This window comes from Physella acuta, unplaced genomic scaffold (genome assembly GCF_028476545.2).
Source record: "Physella acuta isolate Inbredline_101_S28 unplaced genomic scaffold, ASM2847654v3 ptg000751l, whole genome shotgun sequence".
NCBI classification, from domain to species: Eukaryota; Metazoa; Mollusca; class Gastropoda; family Physidae; genus Physella; species Physella acuta.
In genome coordinates, this window is record NW_026732269.1 from 196,722 (window position 1) to 219,783 (window position 23,062).

A 23,062-nucleotide genomic window follows, 5' to 3' on the forward strand; every position below is an offset into this window, starting at 1 on the left:
TTTGAATTAGCAGGAGAACTTCAACTTTAAGCAAAATGAAAAACATGTTTGAAAAAGCTTCTTCCTCATCGGAAACAAACAGCGATAGATACATACATAGTAAGTGCAGTTACATGCTGAAGAAACAGAGAAATAGTTGGGTACAAAAGTTGATTTGGAGAAAAGCTCTACTGACAAGACCTAGGGCTACTAAGCTCATAGTGGCATTGTGTGGTATTTATGTTATTGGGAGCTTACATAAAAACAATTCTAAGTCCGTCGACGTACGGCTACGCTGGGTATTATTTATGTATGTCAGTGCCAGCACAACATGACATGCTTGACGAATTGGCATCGGGCGACCTAAGAAAATGTCTTAGTTCTGAGATTTAATTTCATAGTCTCCTTCAGGCTGTTTGAGATTTTTAGAAGAAAATCATAAGAAATTCTGGAAAAAAATAGTTTTAACCGACTTTAAACATCTTATGCTGATAACATTGTGCATTGACATTTTTTTCATGTAAATACTTGAAGCACTTTGATGACCTGTTTGTACCGATGGTATAGTTAAAATGAGATTTGAAAGCAATGCTGCTAGTTAATCGAAGCGTTTTCTGGCTAAATAATGTGTATCAATGATAAAAACAGATGACATAATCGAAGCATTTTCTAGTTAAATAATATGCTTAAAAAAGAAACAGGTGATATTGGAAGCATTTTCTGGTTAAAGAATATGTTTAAAAGATAAAAACAGTTGAAATAATCGACGCAATTTCTGGCTAAATAAAATGAATAAAAAAAGACATAACGGAACAATTTCTGGGAAAATAAAATGAAACAAATTTGTATACTAGCTCCGGTATCTTTTAATGATAGAGTTTACGCTAAATATTTTCTTTACCAATTATTGCATGTTTATTTTTACTTACGAAGGTTTATTTTATTTGTTTGTTTTTTAAATCAAATTTTGTATGGTATAATTAGATCTCAACACGTGACAATCAATCAAATGGGTATCCTCGTTATCAGGGTTTTTATGAAAGTTTTATGAGATAGTTATGATTCTAAATCTATATAAAATATGATATTAGTTGATATTGACACTTGAACAATTAATTAAATACTTATCTCCTTATCACCGGACCCTTATGGAAGTTGTAAGAAGGTTATTACTGGATCTTAACATCACACTTCTACCTACCTAATGAAATTTTAATATGATTATTGGCTTATAAGTTGTGTCTAATTATATTTCCAGTATGGCATTAGTGGATCATTTTGGTACGCCGCAGGTGCAACAGTTCAGGTGAGTACGTATTTTACACATTTGTACAAGTATATTGTGTACATTCGTACAAGTGTATTGTATACATTTTATAAATGTATTGTAAACATTTGTACATGTGTATTGTATATATTATTATAAGTATATTTTAAGTATACATATAAGTATACATGTGTACACGTTTATTTGATAGATTTGTACAAGTGTTTGGATTACATGAAAATGTAATAGACAATTTGTCTTCAACAAGCAATGTAACATGACTGTTCCTGTTAGATCGTATGGTAAAAAAACGAAGTCTTACGTTAAGATGGGATAGTTTTTGATTCTCCCAATATACAGACAGGTACCCATCTGATGTGAGAAGACTGAATGATGTCCCATAGCCTGTATATCAAAGAGTTTTAAAACGTCTTTTTTTAATAGCAACCACAACTTTCACATTTTTTTTTGTGATGTTGATTACAAACTATTCAAATACACAGAAATATTACTATAACATAGCTTTTAATACGCTAAAATTACAAATAAAATACCAATAATAAATACAGCTCTTTTGACTCCCAAATGTCATCAAGAAAAATCAGTTACAAGATTTTTTTAAAGTCTTGAGCAACCTAAATATCTACAAGATGGTCAGTCAAAATACTTAAATTTTCCAACACAAAATAATCAAAATACCATTTACTCTCTACACAAATCAATGACAATATCTGACCATCACCACGCTGCATAATAAAACATCTCACACTCCCACACAAAAAAAGAAATATCTAACCATCATTACATCAAATTATCAACCTTTCTGACCATTGTAATACCAACAAATTACTTAACTATTCTACCAAAAATAGTTAAAATATCTGCAGCATAAAAGTTGGAGTGCATAGTAGTAATGGGTTAGTTGGTAGCGGTTAGGGCGAGGTCTACTCTGTTATGTGAAAGATTGAGTCCAAATAAAAGTATTAAAGATAACCACGAATCGTTTTCTAAGTTGAACCAAACCCGGACGCAACACACAACACACTGTGTAACACCCACTTCAACAAAGCTTTCTGATCATAACGATAAACACATCTCAGCGTTTACGTGTAAGTCCTTAAAAAAATACAAAAAGAAAACACCACTTATCGGAGTAATGAAATATTGATTAGAAAAGACATGTTTTTAGCCTTCGGTTCTCTACACACTGTATGCAAAAAAAGATGAGAATAAAGATGAGTTTTTATTCTTAAAATAGATGCAATCATACACTTGGCTATAAATGTTTGTTTTCTTTAAAAAATTAATTGCAAATTGATTTCGGTGACAAAACACTAAATGGAAATATAATAAAGTATGAGGGTATGTATGGAGAGAGAAAAAACGTATATGTGCACATAGTTACGAGAAAATACGCATACGGAATTAAAACCACTTTATTCAACTATTTTTTTTTATTTCTGTAATATAAAAGACCCTGTATATGACTAATTCGTAAGTGACCAGTTATCCAAGGTCACCGTAAGTAGGTCAAAGACGCGGTGAACCATGACTGCCATTAGAGCTAAATGATAAAAGATAACTTTCTATTACCATGACAACTAAAGAATTGCTGTGTTGTATCTCGTGTAGAAATTACTCTCCATCTCATTCAGGAGGTACCGTTTGTGACAGACGAAGGAGGGGGGGGGGGGGGGGGGGGGGAAGGGGAGTGAGGTGGGGACGGAGTTGGAGGTAAGCCTCACAAAGATTAATACATCCTGCACGATTTGAACTCCGATCCTTCAGTTACACACTGTTCCAGTTAAAGTACCGACTGACAACTCAATATGCTAATCCCAACTCCAACTACATGTATCAATCGACTACCCTACTTTACAATCACAATCATAAATATAATTCACCTTACCATCCATAATCGCGTCCAAATCAATTTACCACACACAATCACTTACACACACCCATCAAACTATCCGATACCTTTGTTCCATCAATTGTTCAATAGAGAATACTATCTCCCGATCAACACTGACGTAAATCGATACCCACGTTTACACCCAGCCCAGCTCAATGTTTTCCAATCACATTAATTTAAATCAAATAAAACAAATGAATACGTCACGCTGAGAACCAACATCAGTTTCACATGGAAATCACACTTTAGGTGAGCTTGCGGAGAAGTACACAGCAGGTGATCACGTGATGTTTACAATAAGAGATTATGAGAAGTATACAGACAATCACGTGATGTTTACAATCAGAGATTGTGAGAAATATATACAGGCAATCACGTGATGTTTACAATGAGAGATTGTGAGAAGTACTCATGCGATCACGTGATGTTTACAATCAGAAACAGGAAGCTTGTATCTATAACTGTGAGGGGTACATTAATAATGCAGCATTCTTTCTTTAACAGAATTTATCTCACAGGCCTTGAAACATTAACAGCAGATTTTCATCTTTCTTAGTTTTTTTTTTTTGCCATTTCTACATCAACAAAAATGAGTTATTATATGAAATGTTTTATAAGACTGTCTTTAAAAAAAATAGTAGTACAATATAAATAAAAATAAAATTAATTTTTCATTTTAGTTCTACCTCGTCGCTTAAACTCGCTAAATCAAAATAAAATATCACAAATAAAATATCACAACGTACACAGGCCACAAAACGTTAACCTAACATTAATACAAACAGCATTGTATTTTCTGGTCTATTGTATTTTCTGGTCCATTGTCAATAAAAAAAATGCACAGCTAAAAATAGCATTGATTACTTTTTTCCTTGTGCAGAAAAAACATGTTTTATAACCATGGGCACTAAAGACGGGAAGAATAGCAAGACGCCATCTTCAATTGATTAAAATAGCATCGTTTGTTCGTAGCGGGCATAAAATGAGCATTCCTTACATCGTCTTTTTTTCTGGTGGCGTAAAAATTAATTTAAAAAAATTAATATAAACAAGCGTTTATATAAGCACTAAAAAACTGGGGTGATCTTGACTTAACTTTTAAGTATATTATACAACATAAAGGGAATGGCACTTAAGGGCTGTATACATGTTTTTAAATTAATTAATTACATTTTTAGACAACTCTAGACCAGGGGTCGGCAACCTGCGGCTCGCGAGCCGCATGCGGCTCTTTTGATATCAAGATGCGGCTCTCCAGCTCCTTGACAAATACTAATAATCTTAATAAAAAAATAAAATATTTTAAAATAAAAAAATGTTAGTGGCTCTTTAAAACCAGGGAAATTTTGAAAATTGCAACTTTTGGCTCTTCCGCTTCAAAAGGTTGCCGACCCCTGCTCTAGACTGAAATTGTGTTTTTCCTCGTCAAATTTAATTTACGCCTGGGTATGAAGGAATGGGAATGGTAAAATGGAGATGTAATAAGGAATTATTACAGCACCGTTCCTATGGGCCTACATAATTTTTTCATTGAGGCTCCGAGTTTTTAGCGCAATTTCCATACTGGGATTGCGATTATTAACTCGTCATTTCTGGATGGATGTGTGGATGTGTGTCCGATGTGTGTCCGATGTGTGTCCGCAGCTTTAGCAGCTTTAAGTCGTATCTCCTCCTCAACGAAGCAATATCGAGGACTAGTTACAAAAACAAATATGTTAAGCAAGTTCCGACGATGATAGTGGGCCAAAAAAAAAACGGAATTCCTTCCTGGATTTCCCGGAAAAGCCAAAAAAACCTCGAAAAAATGCAGTTTTTGGCCCATATCTCGGCAACCAGACCACTTAGCATTTACCAATCGATTCCTGTCATAATTTAGAACAATATTATTGCCGAAGAAAGTTTTCAAAAATATCCTTTCGTTCGGTCACAAATTTTTTTTAAAAATTACATAAACAACTACAAACCGATCGTTCTCCTAGCTTGAATGCACCCAGCATTATACGTCTTTGTGATCACTATCTATTTTTAGATGACATAAGGAAATTGCGCTTAAATTGTCACTAGACTTTTTATTAACTTGTTTTTCCTGTGAGCCTACTTGGATTTTTTCCTGGGCGCCCGCAGGGATTTTTCCCCGGAGACCGACGGCCAGTTGACCCATGATAAAGAGCATAGAGAAAGTATTGAAAGAGTGCTAAATAATTAACATATACATTGTTAACGTTCACCTTTTTACACTTCCAAAATATATCGTATTCCGAATATAAAGTATATTGTAACCGTGAGAAAATTTTAAATCTAAATTTTGACGTTAAAGGTGTCGCATCGAAAAAAATATTTCCTTTCTTAGTATCAGACTTGTATAACCAAGGCCTGCTCGTAGTCTGGCGTTTAGAGCCAGAGCCGATTTGGTGGTGTCAAAATATTTATACGTTTGGGTAAACAGAATGTGTATCTATTGGGAGGGGTGGGGATGGGAGAGGCGCCAAGAACTTTCAAATTCTGAAAGAGTTGCTATAGACATACAAAAAAGTGTCTAAAGACAGAGCGAATGTGTCTGAAGACACAGAAAAAATATATGAAGACACTTTGAGAATGTCTGAAGACACACACACACAAACTGTCTGCGGACACACCCATAAGATCTGAAGAAAGAGAGGAAATGTATGAAGACACTTCGAGAATGTCTAAAGACACACCCAAAGTGTCTACAGCCACACCGAGCATGTCTATAGACACACAAACACTGTCTGAAGACAACGACAGTGTTTAACAAAGAAAAACAGTCTGAAGACACACCCAAAGTGTCTACAGCCACACCGAGAATGCCTATAGACACGCCTAAACTGAAGACACCGACAATGTTTAACGAAGAAAAAAAGTCTGAAAACAAACCGAAATTGTCTGAAGACACAAAGAAACTGTAGAAAAACTAAGCGTATCTGAAGACACGCAGGAGACAAACGTCCATCTTCATAAAATGTCATCTCCGCCAACTAATAGATAATAATTAAATGCCATCATAATTAACCCAACTCGAAAAAAATCACCATGTTAAAAATATACTTCCCGAGGGTATTATTACCATTCTATAAAGGTCAAGGTCACGACGAACTGTTTATTTCCAGATTTTGTTGTTTTCGATGTTGGCCGTCCAGTTCAAGACGAGGGCACCCGGCGCCAAGACATTCCTGCAGGTCATCAGGGCCAGGTTCGGCAGACACACCCACATCGTCGTCTGCTGTTTTGCTCTGGCCACAAATGTCATCGTGACCTCAATGTTGATGCTGGGTTTGTACTATGGTCATCATCCTTTCCCGTTCGTTTCCAATGACTTCGGTATGTAATAATGAGATAGTGTGGTCAGCACTTTGCCCAATCGCCTTTGTTTCCCTAACGTGAGTCAGGTATACATTAGAGCTGGGTGCACCCAGAGACGTCATGAAGACACCAGTCCGAACTGAGATTCAAACTCGACCACCTTCGGGCTAGGAGTTAAACGCTGTATCATTCGACCACACCGACCACCATTACATGATGGTTATTTTGTATTCTAGCTTTCAACACATGAGGCTGGGTTTGTGCTATACTTTTCAATGCATAAAGATGGGTTTGTATTAAAGCATGATGCTATATTTGTATCAAAACTTCCAAAACAAGTTTTGTATCATTCCTACCCATACATGGCGCTAAGTTTGCATTTTAGCTCTAAATCCCTAATGCTGGGTTTGTAGAGTCCCATTAAAAAACATAATCCTAGATTTGCATTTCGTCTGCAAAACATAATACTATATTAGTATTTTGCATAGAACATAGTTTCTATGTTTACGATTTAAAAATAACCTTTTTTTAAAAGTACTTTTAACGATACGCACACAATATAAGACATAGTATATGTTCTTGGTTTTCCGATTGAGTCTGAAGTTTTTTTATATTATTGCATGCAAAACCTCAATATAAAAATATTGTAATCAAATACATGTGTTCAGGTATTCGATAGCTCACCTATCAAATCTTTAGTGTAAACGAACTCTAGTATCTAATACTTACCCTAATAATACTATATAAATAACTCACCTTCAAGTAAAAAAATATATAAATTTCCCTTAATGCTTATCTATTTTATTTTATAATTAAAAACAAGCATTAGATTGATCTTAGCTTAGTTTACAGGTCATCACTATAGATGGGGTGCGTGTCTTTGGCCCCGATAGTTACCGGAAGAGAGATGCTTATAAATAGTTCGATCGTTCACGTTACATTGTCGATTTTTTTAAATATTGCATGATAAACATTAATTGAGAGATATAGAAATGAATTTTGTTAAAACTAATTTAGTCAATAATTATTGAATTAATCATTAATCTGTGAACAGCTCATTATAATAGTGAATGATTATTTTTCATTAATTATTTATATACTCACAGCCGATTGACTCTTCATTTTGATATTTTATCGATTAATTAACATTGATTAACGAATTAATTGTCAATGACGTAGGAGGGTCGGCCGTGATTACGTCACTGGTCAAGTCGATTGACGTCGAGTTCGCCACGACCCTTATCGCCGCTGTAGTGGGCAGCTACACCTTCCTGGGGGGCCTCGGGGCCACCTTCTACGTCAGCTACTTCAACCTGGCCATCATCTACGTCATCATGATCATCCTCATCTTCAAGGTGTACGAGGACGGCAGTGACCTTGACAACCCCCTAGGTAAGGTCACGCTGTTGGAATACCTGTCTGAGATCAGTATGGAGCCTTTTGAACCAATGTCACTTTGAATGTTTAGTTTCCATGAAAATGTAGTTACACCGCAGGGTATTATAAATGTATTTTAGGGATTTTAAATTTAAGTTAGAATTTAATTTAGGTCAAAATATTTAAAGGAAAGATAATTTTCATTGCCGTTCACTAAATGTTATTTTTCTAGAAAGAAACGTCGTTTCTGAAACCTGCTCTTTTCTAGACATTCGCCCGTTTTGACGAGGCGTGTTTTCGTTCATTTAGTCGTCTATTCGTTCCCCCCCACTCCCCCCCCCCCCCCCCCGGACATTAAAGCCAACCCTCAAAGTTTCAAGTGCAACCATCCCCCCCCCCCCCCAAAATCGAAAATGAATTTCGGAAAGAAACACAGCACATTAGTTACGAAATGTATAAATCCCTGTATTCTAAAACTCAGTTATTACACTATAAAACTTCCCACGATAAATACAACTCACAACAATCTATACCATCGAAATAACAACAACAAATTCCCTGCTTAAAACAACGTGACCAGGATGAACCAATCAGCGTGATCTCCCTATTTGACACGTATAAACAAAGACCGTTGTCCGCAGGTAACATCACAATCACCTTCCAATACTTGAGCTGTGTCAAGGGTCCAGAGGGGAACAAAAACTTCAACTATCTCACTATTTTGTCAAACGAAGGCCTGATGTTTGGACTCATCAATGTTGTCGGTGAGTTGTGTTAGCCTATTATTTTAATGATATGTATATTATGTATGTATGTGTGTCTGTTGATAAATTATATATACGATGACATATCTAAATATAACAAATACAGATTGTGTCGCGTAACAATATAAAGAGGCAGCTAAATGTATCAAGATTGTCAGAATCTTATACGTAATGGTCCGGATAATGAAACTAATAGAAAAATAAGAAAACAAAACTAGTTTTTCCTTCAATAAAACTTTTGGTCGCTCATAAGATCTTTTACGTATTTTAACGACTAAATCCTTTATTGGAGAAAGTAAATTAATTTTATTTTCCTTTTTCCGGCGCACTTAAACCTAGCTCCTATTAAGGTTTTTTTTTAATTTGTTTTATCTGCTGCGTATTAGTAAAGTTCCCCTACTGACTTGAACTCGGATTCAAACTTGACAATTCACAGGTTAGCAGGCTAGCTCTCTACCGCTAGGCCACTCTAAAAAATATTTGCCTCACAACACAATCAATGGTTCGCGATTTCTAATAGACTATTATCTGCCCCTTCTTAACGCCCATGATCGTTTACGGGCGTGAAAGCAACCGTCCGTGACCAAGAGTTCACCGCCCACAGAAAGTCGATCTTGCGATTTTGTTATCTCCCCTTGATTGCGAAATCATTTTATTACATTTAAATGGCGTATTGTTTTTCTAGTTATATTAAACATTACATATAAATGCGTTGTCATTGAAGAAGAAGGTATTTGGAAGTCACAAGAACTCCCACAAAACCACACAGAAACGTTGTGAACAAAATTAGCAATTTTAATGAAATACATAAACCGCATCACTGCTTTTTCTTCGTCATCTTTAATTCAAATATTGTACTGGGTTTCCTCCAACTCAATTTAATATCCCGTTTCAACCTGTTATGCCGTTGACTCCAATTTTAACCTTGCTTTCTTAATTTATTCGTTTCCGTCGCCTTAGTCCATGGAAGAGTAAACGACACATTTCTGGAGTTTTCTCTCAAAAATGGGTTGTTGTTCCTAACGGACCTCATCTGCCCTGGTGTTCGAACTTTTGGGTTAAAAAATCCATAATCTTTACCATCTCGACCACGCCGGTCCCCATATATAGAGTATTGTTTTAGAAATATGCCAGTTGCATAATACGCAAATACATTAATTAAAATGACATCAGAATTATGCTTGACGTCTGTCTACAAAAGCAAGTAAAAATATCACAGCTTATTACAAAAATTAACTAATGGAAAAATACGATAATGGGTTTTTAATATCACGTTTAAACTATTTTGATTTGCAAAAGAAGATGGCGAATCGGACAGGTTTTATGAATTATTATCTTGATTTTTTATACTTCTTAAAAATCTAAATGATGATCGATGTGAAAATTATATTTTTCTTTAAAAAATATTGAAAAACTCTGCCCTTAACCTATAAGACCTAAAACCTTTTTGAACTAATTATATTTTCGTCGTAGCAAAGTACGTTAATTACAGAAACCACAATTTCTATAATTATTGATCTTTTCAATTTTTTTTTTATTTCTGGAAAAGCCTTCATAGTCTAGAAAAAGGTATTGTCATCATGCAAAAAAATCGAAATTCCTATGTTGACGATTTTTTGCAACCGTGTCTGTGATGTTTTAAAACACGATAACTTGAATACCGTTTCATTTGAAATAACTACATGTCATATAGTTGTTTATCCGATTAGTAGTTTTCTACCAACGTTTGGGCGATTTCCGATAACCTGGGGTGTTAGGTCTGCTTACACCACTTGCAGTTTCTCAAAAGACGATAATTTGAGTACAGGTTCAGTTAGGTGGATGAAATTTTATATTTAGGTATTAGTCATGTACGTAGATTTCTATCATTATGTGGACAATTTCGGGATCCCGAAGTGGTGCATTACTTTATATCTGATTTCTCAAAAGCCGTCGGAATTTTATAATTTTTATATTATATTCCCAAAAATAGTTAAATAAAAATGGTAACTGTAGGTACAATGGACGTTTCGACCCAAGGTCTTCATCAGCACAAAGCAGCATATTCTAAGAAATTTTCGTCTCTAAGTGTTTTCTCAGCAAAAAAAAAGGCTTTTGACAAACTAGAATGCCTATTATATTTCTATAGTGCCAAACCATTTCGTTCTTATTATATTAGATATTACTAGAAATTGTGGGGATCTTATTCCCTCTGTATCACACTTTACAGTTTACCTATATTAAAGTATCTGTTGAAACCTTGAACTAGAAATATACAAAAGATATGATGTTAATGTCGTCTTTATTTAACTTTATCTTTCATGTAGCCTTGTGTTAATACCCAATTAAAACGGTTCTCTTCCAAGCACCATTTTAAAGGAATCTGACTATAGCAGTACTAATAGAAATATAACCATAGTATTTCTAATCCTACTTGCAAATACATCCCCCACACCTCACAACCTCTTTAAGGCGATTATTTTGCTGTGACCTGATTGAGAGTATTTTATCATTAAATTGCATCTATTTTATTGGCATCAATTTTGTCCACAGTGAAACGTGAGTAGTTATCGATTACTAACTACTCATTATTTTCTATTCATAAATTCTTTTTTTTATGTGTGTTTTCTGTATATTACATAAAATGTCATTTCAAAAAATTAATTAAAAGCTTGTTATTTTCCACAATCGATTGCAGTTTTTTATTAATTTCATATTTTAGATTTTTTTTTTTATTTTACTTTTTTAAACGAATAAAATATTTCTCAAATCATACGGAATTTACTGTGTCAGCGCTATTAAATTGTTATCATAACAATAGGCGCAGCAGTAAAAAAAAAAATAACAGAGTATTTTTAGAAAAGGAAATATCTAGTAACCATCACAATAACACACTTGAATGCACTGAAAAATTGGAAAAAATAAACATCAATTTTCTTGAGCAAATAAATCCTGCGTAAAAAAACTGTTGGTAACCCAAAGATTCGTTTCAAACTTATTTCAGTGACCAATGATTATACAATTATTGCTCTTTAAAAATTCATGTTTTTTTTCTAAAGCATCGCAGCCACTTCGACCCCAGTAAAAGTTTGTAAATAGATCGTGATGGATGCGGGTGAGTTTCTTGGGAGTACGCGCGTTCTAAGAGATGGGATTTTATGTTTATAGTAGGGTGCAGGGCCGGCGCTACCTATAAGGCGAGCTAGGCGGTCGCCTAGGGCGCTGTCCGTAGGGGGTGGGCGCCAAAATGGGTTGGAAAAACAAATTGAAAGTTTGAGGGGGGGGGTGCAAATCGAAAGTTTGAGGGGAAGGGTGCAAATCGAAAGTTTGGTGTGGGGGTCGCTTTTAAGAAGTTTTGCCTAGGGCGCTAAATAACCTGGCGCCGGCACTGAGTATGTGTGTGTTTTGGAACGTGGGGGGGGGGGTATGAACTAATGTTTAAAATTAACGTGGGGGTGGGGGCAGTGTAAACTGGTAGAGGGGAGGCGAAATACAAGGGTCGGTTCGACATGAAGATGGGTATGAAAATGATCGAGAGGTATGCATGAAATGAGGAGGGGCATGTAGGGGGACAAGGACAATATGAACTAAACGTAGACGGTCGATATGAACTCAGCCGTCTATCTGGGCTGCTTTTGATATTTCGTATATCTGTTTTGCTAATTTGTTTGAAGAAAAGAATACTTTAAAAACCTCAAACATCGCCAAAATAGAAACTACGAATGTTTCCACTTTGTTAAATTGCTCTTCGTTCTAGATAGACATATTAAGTAAACATTGGAGCTATTTGTTATGGCTAATAATACAAAAAGATATTAAGAAACCTGACGGGTTTGAAGTTTATGTCATTTAAAAAGAAATTTTTGAAAGAATTTTAATAAAAACAAGTTTTTTTAAAAAAAACTACTTCTCCTAGGGCTAATGAATGAAAATATCATGTTGTATTAATTTATTCTTTTGTTCGTTAATAAAAAAAAATCTATATATGCTTGACTTCAGATGAATAGGTGGGGTGGGGGAAGGGGAAGTAAACAGTGAGTGTATTATTGATGCAGCTGAGAATCATCTAACCCGAGGCTTATCGTTCCTTGAGAGAGCCTGTCTAAATCACAATGACACAACCTGTAACTATAGCTACAGACATGCGGATAAATGGTCACGTACACACATCGTGTAATTAATTAGAGCAGGGCTTTGTCATTAGTAATTAAATGAATAGTTTTTATTGTTGTTTTTAATTAGCAATAATGGTCAAAAATGTGTTATAGTTATTGAAGTATGTGTTGTTGTTGAAATGTTTGTTTTAGTTTTTGAAATATATGTTATAGTTGTTGAAATATGTGTTATAGTTGTTGAAATGTGTATTGTAGTTGTTGAAATGTGTGTAATAGCTGTGGAACTTTGTGTCAAAGTTGTTGACATATGACATCTTCACATTATACTAATCTTGCAGATAAAGTCTTGAAGTTCAGTGTCAACAAATTCTGTAAACTCAGAAAATTCCTGTTAGATTTTAGATAGCCTAAGATTAAACTTCGTGATTACAAATATTATTATCATTAAGTTAATTTTCTTTAAAAACAAGTATTGTTAACAATGTTTTCGGCTGCATACAATGAAAAAGTATTGATTTCCAATGTAAACACTAACCTATCACAAGCTTGTACCCAAATCATAATCATGAGCATGATTGATATTAAATCAATATTACTACAGAAAATATAAAATTCCCCTTTTTTTTTAGAAAATCGGCAGACATTTATGCCAGGGAGGGTTCATATTTTTTTTTTCTCTAGCTTATAGTTAAACTTGTTTTCTTTTTCATGCAGGGAATTTCGGGACGGTTATTGTTGACCAATCGTATTGGCAGTGTGCAGTTGCCGCCAAGCCGAAGCAAGGGGTGGTAGGTTTTTATACTAGGTGGTATGGCCTGGTTCGCCATCCCGTTCTCCCTCTCCACCGCAATGGGACTGGCCTACATCGCCTTGTCTGCTGAGCAGGGCGGCGCGCTACTGACGGATGCTGAAGTGAATGCTGGTAGGTCTTGGTTACACAGAAGTTATGTGAGTTTTGTGAGTTCCGGTGCACGTGTAAACAAAATAAGGCTGTATATCTGGTCGGTTGCGTAGGCGGCATATTGATAAGGGTGTTGTGGTTAAATGTTTATTCACACAGACACACAGACACACACACACACACAAACAGACACACATACATACGTATCTCAAAATGCACGGTTAGATTAGATGAGAGGTCGTTCTTCTTGTGGTAATCTAATGAATAATTCCGTATTTAATTAATAAACGCAGATTTAATGAATACATGCAACTCGTTGTATTATATAAAAAAAATTGTATAAGCAAAAAAAATATCTGAAAATGTAGCCCTACGTATACAATTTATTTTTCCTTTGAATAGCGCTTATAAAAGCGTAATGACTTTATAGCTTTTATAGCAGGTTCTTAATCAAACAAAAATGAAACTTTAAAAAAATTTACCCTAGCTAGCCTCGACCCATATACTAGACCTTTTAACCGAGTATGGTATATAGGCCAACTTGATCGAAATATGTCTACCCAATTATATGTTGTTTTTTTTTTGTTTTTTTTTTCAAAAATAGAAAAAAACTTAAAAAACATTCTCATCCAAAAAAAAACTCGCTCCATAAAACTTATTAATGTATTAGACTAGACCAAACACTTAGCCGTTTCAACCTAATTATAGATTATTTAAAAAAATAAGAACATAGTTTGTTATTTGCCAAGCAGTTTCTCCATTTAAAATGTTTTCACGTTGATTTAAGCGCCATCACCACTTACGGTATAAATATAGACAAAATAACTCAGGAGAAAATATCTCAGGACAAAATATATCAGGACAAAATATCTCAGGACAAAATATCTCAGGACAAAATATATTATATATCAGGACAAAATATCTCAGGACAAAATATATTATATATCAGGACAAAATATCTCTGGACAAAATATATTATATATCAGGACAAAATATCTCAGGACAAAATATCTCAGGCAAAATATATCAGGTAAAATATCTCAGGACAATATATATCTGGACAAGTTATACCAGTACGCAGTGGCGTAGCGAGGTTGGGTGTCACCCGGTGCGGCACTTAATGGTGTCACCCCCCCAGAGGCGTAGCGACCCTACCCGGGGACAAACTTTTCGATTTGCACCCCCCCCCCCTCAAGTTTTCGATTTGCACCCCCCTCAAACTTTCGATTTGCACCCTCCCACCTCAAGTTTTTCTCTATATATTTTGCTATTTTTTTCCTTGGTGTCACCCCCCTAAATGGTGTCACCCGGTGCGGTCCGCACCCCCCTCTCGCTACGCCCCTGCCAGTACGAAATATCCAAGGACGAAATATCTCACGACGGATAAAATAACCAAGCTACATTTCCTTTCACTTATGATACGAAATTTGGTAACAAATATGGCATAAAACTACATCTTCAGAAACAATACCAGACTTTTATTTAACTTCTCATCAAAAATGTACGCATATCCTTTTGTCTCTAGGCCTGGTACCGCCAGCAGTGGCATATCGTCTTCTGGGAAAACCCGGAGCTATTTTCATCGTTGTGATCGTCCTAATGGCTGTGACCTCGACCGGTGCTTCTGAAATCATGGCCGTGACGTCAATCGTTGTCTACGACATCTACGCAGTCTATCTGAAGGTAAATATCGTCTGGTCGCTGGTACATTAGATGTAATTAATATTTCAGTTGATTGGAAGCTAGAGAGTTATGATAGTTAGCGCAGGCATAAACTATTCATGGAGGTCTTAGCAGTGGCATTGAGATATTTAGAAGCGTTTTTCTGCTACATTTAATCTACAAGTAGAATTGACCGTATTCAAGAAATTTAGTAGTCTTAGTGGATGTAATTCATGGCATGAAAACTTGGGTATACATTTTTTACATGAATAGCAACCATTTATAACAAATATAAGCCAAGGTTGTTTTTTTTTTAAGAAATAATTGATACGAGCCGGCCCGCGGCATAACATACGCCGCTATTTGGTTGTTGTTTTTTGCTACTTTTCAGTAATTCATAATTTGTGAATTCGACAGTACCAACGCTGACACTGAAAATATTTCTTTAAAACACTATAAGTAGCTCGAGGACCATAACCCCCCCCCCTTCCTCCCCCCCCCCCCCCCCCCCCCCCCCCCCACGTTTAAAATCGTTTCAAACAAAATTATCTGCCCCTAATAGCCGTCACTAAACCCAACTCCACGAAGGTAAACATAGCGTGAACCACAGCTCACTAAGATCATGTAGGGGTGGGGATGTTAGGGAGCGCGCTTGCAGCTTGTTTTCTAACGGCTCGAAGAAGAAAATTATATATATAGATAGTTTTTGTGAAATATGTTTCAATGTCATTTGTATTTGGTGTAATGTGCGAGTCATTTTTTTTTTCTTTTTTTTTTTAAATTACTTCCTAATCCAAATAAACACTCATACCAAGTTTAAGTTCCCAATCGCTGCTGTTAAAGATGGACTTTTCTAAAAGCACTTCCAAAAGGGCTGGTTCTTTAAGCAAACGGACACATTAATTACTTGAAGTACTTATGTTGCAGATCTGCAACATGGTATTAGTTTATTAATTGGCGTGTTAAACATTTGTAGAATGTGAGCAGGCCATGAACAGGTAAGGCGATTACCTGATGCACGTTTATTTTTTATTTCGCGGGTTTCCACACTAAGCCAGGGATTGTTTGCGTGATGTTGTCCTATTGAATCACCTTGTTGTCGTGTGAATTTCATCTACCTGGGTTAGTGTAAGCTCCTTAACTGATAGTTGATCTAGTGCTCGCTTCAGATATATTTTTTCGTTTTTTTAAATTATATAAATGTTCAATAAACGTTAGAAAAAACGAAAAAAAAAATATCTGAAGCGAGCACTGAAAGCGAGCGAACGCTTGAAAATGTTAAATGGTTTAAACCCCTTATAGCTCAGAAATTAATTACATAATTAGTCTGATCTACTAACCTAGTTTTGGATTCCATCGAGCAAAAGTCAATGTTGCCTAGTTTAGTTTGGCTCCATTAGTGTGCCAGTATTCAATAGCTTTATACGTTTGGGTATTTGGTCGTTCTCTATAAGTGTTATTTTGTATAAGCTTTTATTTAGTTCATACGGCTTGTTAGTTTGTCTGCCTATCTATGAGTTTGTGGCAAATCTTGTAACAATTTTTTTTACTAATAAAGAGATTATGTTTAAACTTTACTGATACATTTGTCTACAAAGACAACGAAAGTATATCTACCTTTTAATCTAATTAGATGTTAAAGTAGTTAAAAAATTGATGTGATGATTTCTATCTTCAATTTTTAAAAAGTGGAGATAAAGGATTAAGTAGTAGAGATCGTTTGACCAGCCTGGTGAGCTGACATCCCAGTGGTTTTCACGCACGACAGTCGGCCAATGGCGTTAATCGGTGCATATCATGGAAGCTATGATTGTCAGCTCCTGATTTAATTTCAAGCAAATACTTTTCGTCGTAAAGGGCCAATAGATTTTTAAAAAATAATACCAATTTACTATTTTAAAAAATGTTCAGAATTACTTCACAGAAAAATAAAATAAAAACAAACAGAAAACATTTAGAAAAATAAGCTTTTAAATACACAGAAAATACGATAATACCCAAATGGGTTTTTGTAGTAAAATGATGGGTTGCTCAGGAAATCTATCTTAATGATTAAAATAAAGAACGGGAAGTTTATTTTATTTTAACTTTTTCAGAGCATTTTTAAGCTCATGCGCATAAGGTTTTTACATTTATTTATTTTGCTAGGACTTCATATTCTAAGTTTTGAAGTTTTCGATGAGTGTATAAAAATTCTTTTAATATTATTTTTTGGAACTACTGTCCCAACATTTCATATTTTTAAAATTTCTTTAACAGTTCTTAATTTTACGAAATTTTATTTGAAGGTAGATTATATATTTTTACGTCTGTATGGAACACAAATGCATTCAACATCTATGTGGATCAGAATTTCTTCCAGGCATCTTTTTGGGGGGGGGGGGGGGGGGGGGGGGAGAGAAATCACAAAATGTCTGATTTTTTTGGTGACCGGGAAAATGAGCAACTAAAAACTACGCAACGGAAAACTGTGCAACGAAAAATTTCGTACAAAATGCGCAATGGCACTTTTATTTTCTTAAATCGAGCATTTATAGACATAAGCAAAAAAAAATACGCTCGAATGTTTGTAATTTCGCATTTTTTTTTTTGCGCAGTTTTACATTGCGCATTTTCCCGTTTGCGCATTTTTCTGGGAACCCAATATTTTGTGTCCTCAGCCTTACCGCCACACCACCGACACCAACAGCTGCATCCTGTGTGGGAAGGGGAGGGGACGGATGGCGAACCCCAGGGACAAGTGTATCTGTGTCAGCATGACCTACTGCGCCAAGTGTCACCAGGACAACAAGTGAGTGACCCAGTTCGGATGTTAGTCCAGTGTCTGTGTGTGACCTAATATGAAAAATGTCATCAGGACAACAGACTAGGTCTTAGTCCAGTGTCAGTGTGTGACCTACTGCGCCAAGTGTCACCAGGACAACAATTACGTGACCTAGTTCAGATGTTAGTCCAGTGCCTGTGTGACCTACTGTGTGACCTATTTTGACATTTTATGTCACCAAGACAACATAGACCAGGTCTTAGTCCAGTGTCTGTGTCCCTACGTTGACATATGTCACCAGGATAACGTATGAATGACCTTGTTCAAGTGTTAATTTAATGCCAATTTTAAAAAAATAGATTGTGTGCGATTAAATTTAAGTTTTTGCACTACGCTGTGCTCATTCAAACTTTGTCAATTCTGGTGTCGCTATGATAACATTTGTGTGTGTTAAGTAAAGAATGTCATGAATCTATTTACGTCGCTCACTGCACACATGTTCATGTTCCATATAGCAAGACGAAACGTTAATTGTCTGTGTCAACGACGTCTGCAATAAAATAATTGTTAATTTCCCGCCCCAAAACGATTTAGTCAAATTGCTTGCTTCTTTGATTTAACCTTTTACACTCCTAACACTGTACGTCGCGTCTGTCATCTGACTCCTCAGGAGTTGGTGTTTTAACTTGTTACGCTTCATGTGCCAGAGAAGTACTGATGGATTCTGTCCTCGGCTAATGAGGTTTTTCTCTTAAGTACAGATCACTTTGTCGGCAGTTTTCATTACATTCGATTATTTTTTTATATTATACGATTCCAAAGACATAATCATAAATTGAATAGGCCTACTTAATAATTAAATGAAGAAAGTAAAGCGGCATAAGAGTAGACTAAAATGCTACTTTGTTTCTTTTGACTGCTTAGTTTTCTGTTTACTTTAGCCTAAAGAGGGGGCGACAGAAAACTAATCAATCTAAAGAAACAAATGTGCACAGCTTATTTTAGTCTACTCATATTTTAGCTGTGAAGCCAAAGGTTGAGATTGTGACTATCCATGGCTAAAATCAAATAAGAACGTGTGGAAAAGGTAGCTGAAACTGTATTGTCTTTAATTATTGATAATATTATTTATAATATATTGTAGCCTATAAATTCGATTGAGATTAATTTTTATCATTTTAAATTAATTATTTACGACATAATTTGCAAAGCAACTTGAATCAATGAAAATGTTCTTTTTTCGTATATCTTTAAAATATTCTGATATAACTTTACTGTTTACATAATTTTTAAAATCAATCTTTAATCTTTAACAAAATTTAAAATATGCTATTCAAACTATTTCTAGCGATCTAAAATAATTTCACTTTTTTAAAAACTGAAATAGTAATTTAAAACTATTGTTTACCTTTTCTTTTTAAATTGTTTTTGTCTATTTAACTATTTTTAAGTTGTCTCCCTTACCATAATTTAGGGGTGAAATGGTAAGTCATTTTTTTAAATACACGAATTTTAATTTTTAAAATAAAATAACTAACTGAATACAGTGTCTAAACTTCTATAGTAAAATGTAAGATTAACAAAATTAGAACATGTGTTTTCATGCAAGGATAGTAGTTGTATAAGCAGGTAGGATTTGGCTTTTTATAAGTCTATCTATGGGTTTTGTTTGGATAAGATGAAGAAACATAAACAATGTTTTGTTGTGTTATAGCTAGGGCAATTTTAAGAAGAAGAAAAAAAAATATAAACGGAGTTGCCAAGCGGATGATTTTCAACACGTCAAATCTGAATGTGGAATATTACCAATTAAGAAATCCACTGCGTCTAGGCATATGCTAACCACAAATTAAAAATGTTCAAGTCCGCTCACTACGGGGCGGAGTGGTCTAGCGGTAGAGAGCTGGACTGCTAACCCGTAAGTCTCGAGCTCGAATCCGGGTTCAAGTCAGTAGACCGTCCCTGAGTCCACCCAACTCTGATGGGTACCTAACTCACGTTAGGGAAAGTAAAGTCGGCTGGGCATAGTGCTGACCACACTATCTCTTCATATGCCGAGGTCACAGAAACAAGTGAACTCTACTTCACTTGCCCTATAGACCGTCAGGTTTGAAAGGGAAACTTTACTTTAAGTCCGCTCACAGAAAAACGGCGTAGAACTGTATATAATCAAAAGAAATACCGTTCTTTTTGTTTTTGCTGCTTTTAAAAAAAAAACTTATAGGGCCTACACATTGCCTTAAAATGTACTACAGACAAAACGAACAAAACCGAAAGTTTTTTTTCAATTGCCCCCCCCCCTCATCCAAGGACAAAATGTATCTGAAAAAACATGTTTACGACATGAAGACAGAACATTCGTACTTCGGTATAAATAGTAGTTTTTGTTTATAAAGCTGTTCAGTTGATGGATTTGTTCACATAGTTGTTCATTTGATGGATTTGTTCACATTGCTGTTCAGTTGATGGATTTGTTCACATTCCTGTTCAGTTGATGGATTTGTTCACTTTGTAAATTCAGTAAATGGATTTGTTCACAATGCTGTTCAGTTGATGGATTTGTTCATAATGCAGTTCATTTGATCAGTTTTCGTCACGTGTTAAGAGGATTTGTTCACGTAATTCCACTTCATCAGTTTGTTTAGCACAATTGTATTTTGCACATCTCGAGACAGGTCTTGCTGCTGTTTAACCTGTTGAGTTCGCAAGTCTTTAACGTAAATAGATACACCTTATAAACCACATATTCATACCATGGTCTTGAACTCAAACCAGCTCGATTAGCTAGCGGACTCATTCGGTAGTGGATGGTCACATTGGATCTTAGTACTGTGGCAAAATCTAACAATGGAGTTTCAAAACGTATTGGGACAGAATCGAGTCAGTTGATCTCATTATTATTTGCAAAATAAAATCTTACAATGAAGTGTAAACACGTAAAGGAACCAATTCGCTCTCAACATAATGGCGAAATCTAACCAAAAATTTTAAAACTTGCAGGAACAGATCCGAGTCCCGCCGAGCCATCAAACCGGACTACAAATGTAACGTCCACGGTGCGTTTCGAACCTACAACGACTACCTGTCACGGCTCAGTAACTGGACGCTTGTCTGGACGACCATTGCTATCATACCAGTCACAGTGGTGCTCTACATGATACAGGTATGTGATTTCTGTCACCTGTAACATTACATGATACAAGTGTTTGTTTACTCTAACCTGTAACATTACATGATCCAGGTATGTGTTTTGTTTCACCTGTAACATTACATGACACAGGTATGTGTTAACTGTCACTTGTAACATTACATGACACAGGTATTTGTTTACTCTCTACTGTAACATTACATGATACAGGTGTTTGTTTACTCTCTACTGTAACATTACATGATCCAGGTATGTGATTTCTGTTACCTGTAACATTACATGATACAAGTGTTTGTTTACTCTAACCTGTAACATTACATGATCCAGGTATTTGTTTACTCTCACCTGTAACATTACATGATCTAGGTATGTGTTTTGTGTCACCTGTAACATTACATGATCCAGGTAGATGTATATTCTGTTACCTATTGCAATTTCTATACATAAAATTTAAGTACATTACTATTACCTTCCATAACACAACTGTTCCAATAAATTTCATTTTGATAAACTTTTAGCTAAGATAATATTTTTATGACGCGAACACAGAGAATAATAGACTCAGAAACAGAAGAAATACCAACTCATACGCTGTTGTGTAAGCATGTGTATAGCTATACACCTACTCTACTCATTTGAGTCATCATGCCCATGACATATTCACAGGCACTGAGATACAGACTAACAGACACACAGACACATAAACATACATACACACATATGCATACATACACATAGACATATACAGACATGCACGAAGAAACATATACACAGAAACACATACATACACATAGACATATACAGACATGCACGAAGAATCATATACACAGAAACATATACATACACATCGACAATACTGACCTGCAATGACTTGGATAGAGTTACCGCAGACTATAGCGATCTAAGGCCAAAATGCATGAACAAAAATGCATGACGCTTCTATCGTCTCCCGAAGGAGACATAAAACAATTAGAAACTGTTACATATTTTTAATGAATGATGTTTTATTAATAACTAAATTTGGTAAACATTGTTACAGTACTATGGATGGTAATGCTTTCTGGGGGAAAACTTTGAGAAAACGTATGTTTAAGGGTAGATCCAGTTCTTTGAAAGTTTGATATGAATGTAAAACTTTACCTGTACTAGGGCGAGTAACAATTTAATTCAAACCAAGCGAGAACATGTACAGTTTAGATAGCAACAGGACTGATTTAATGAATTTGGGAAGTACAATAATATTTTATGAATTCGAACAGAAAGCTGTGTTGATTTCATGATACAGTTCTTAAGTTGTAAGTAGTTGGAGAAGAGGCCGTACTATCTATCTATATATATATATAATTCTTTTCTGGGAGACGCTAGAAAACAAGCTGTAAGCGCGCTCCTTACCACCCCCAACCCTACACGGTCTGGTGAGCTATGGTTCACGCTAAATGTTTACAAGCAGAGCCGGGTTTAGTGACAACTATTAGGGGCAGATAATTTAGTTTGAAAAGATTTTAAACGTAGGGATGGGGGGGGGGGGGGGTAACTAAGTGGAGTTTACTTTAACGGAGGGGGGTGGAAGGAGGGGGTTATCGTCCTTAACGAGCTACTTATAGTGTTTTAAATAAATATTTTCAGTGGCAGCGTTGCTACTGTCGAATTCACAAATTATGAATTACTGAAAAGTAGAAAAAACAACAACTAAATAGCGGCGTATTATATTCCGCGGGCCGGCTCGTTAGTATTAATGCTGCTTCGCCGTAGCGCAGGGGTCTGCGACCTGCGGCTCTTTTGATGTCAAAATGCGGGTCTCCAGTTCCATGCACAAATATTAATAATTTGTTTTATTTCATGTTTAAAACTCATAAAAAAATTACAAAGA

The 23,062-nt window shown here is 35.5% G+C and overlaps 1 protein-coding gene across 1 annotated transcript in view; it reads left to right on the top strand.

The window, feature by feature from the left end:
• Positions 1-23,062, top strand: part of LOC131950305 (uncharacterized) — a 43,561-nt gene that overhangs the window by 15,516 nt on the left and 4,983 nt on the right. The window contains 9 exon segments of the mRNA XM_059312410.1: positions 1,238-1,285; positions 6,290-6,452; positions 7,662-7,874; positions 8,501-8,623; positions 13,432-13,511; positions 13,513-13,639; positions 15,144-15,301; positions 17,941-18,071; positions 21,045-21,207. Coding sequence (XP_059168393.1) covers positions 1,238-1,285; positions 6,290-6,452; positions 7,662-7,874; positions 8,501-8,623; positions 13,432-13,511; positions 13,513-13,639; positions 15,144-15,301; positions 17,941-18,071; positions 21,045-21,207 — 1,206 coding nt within the window.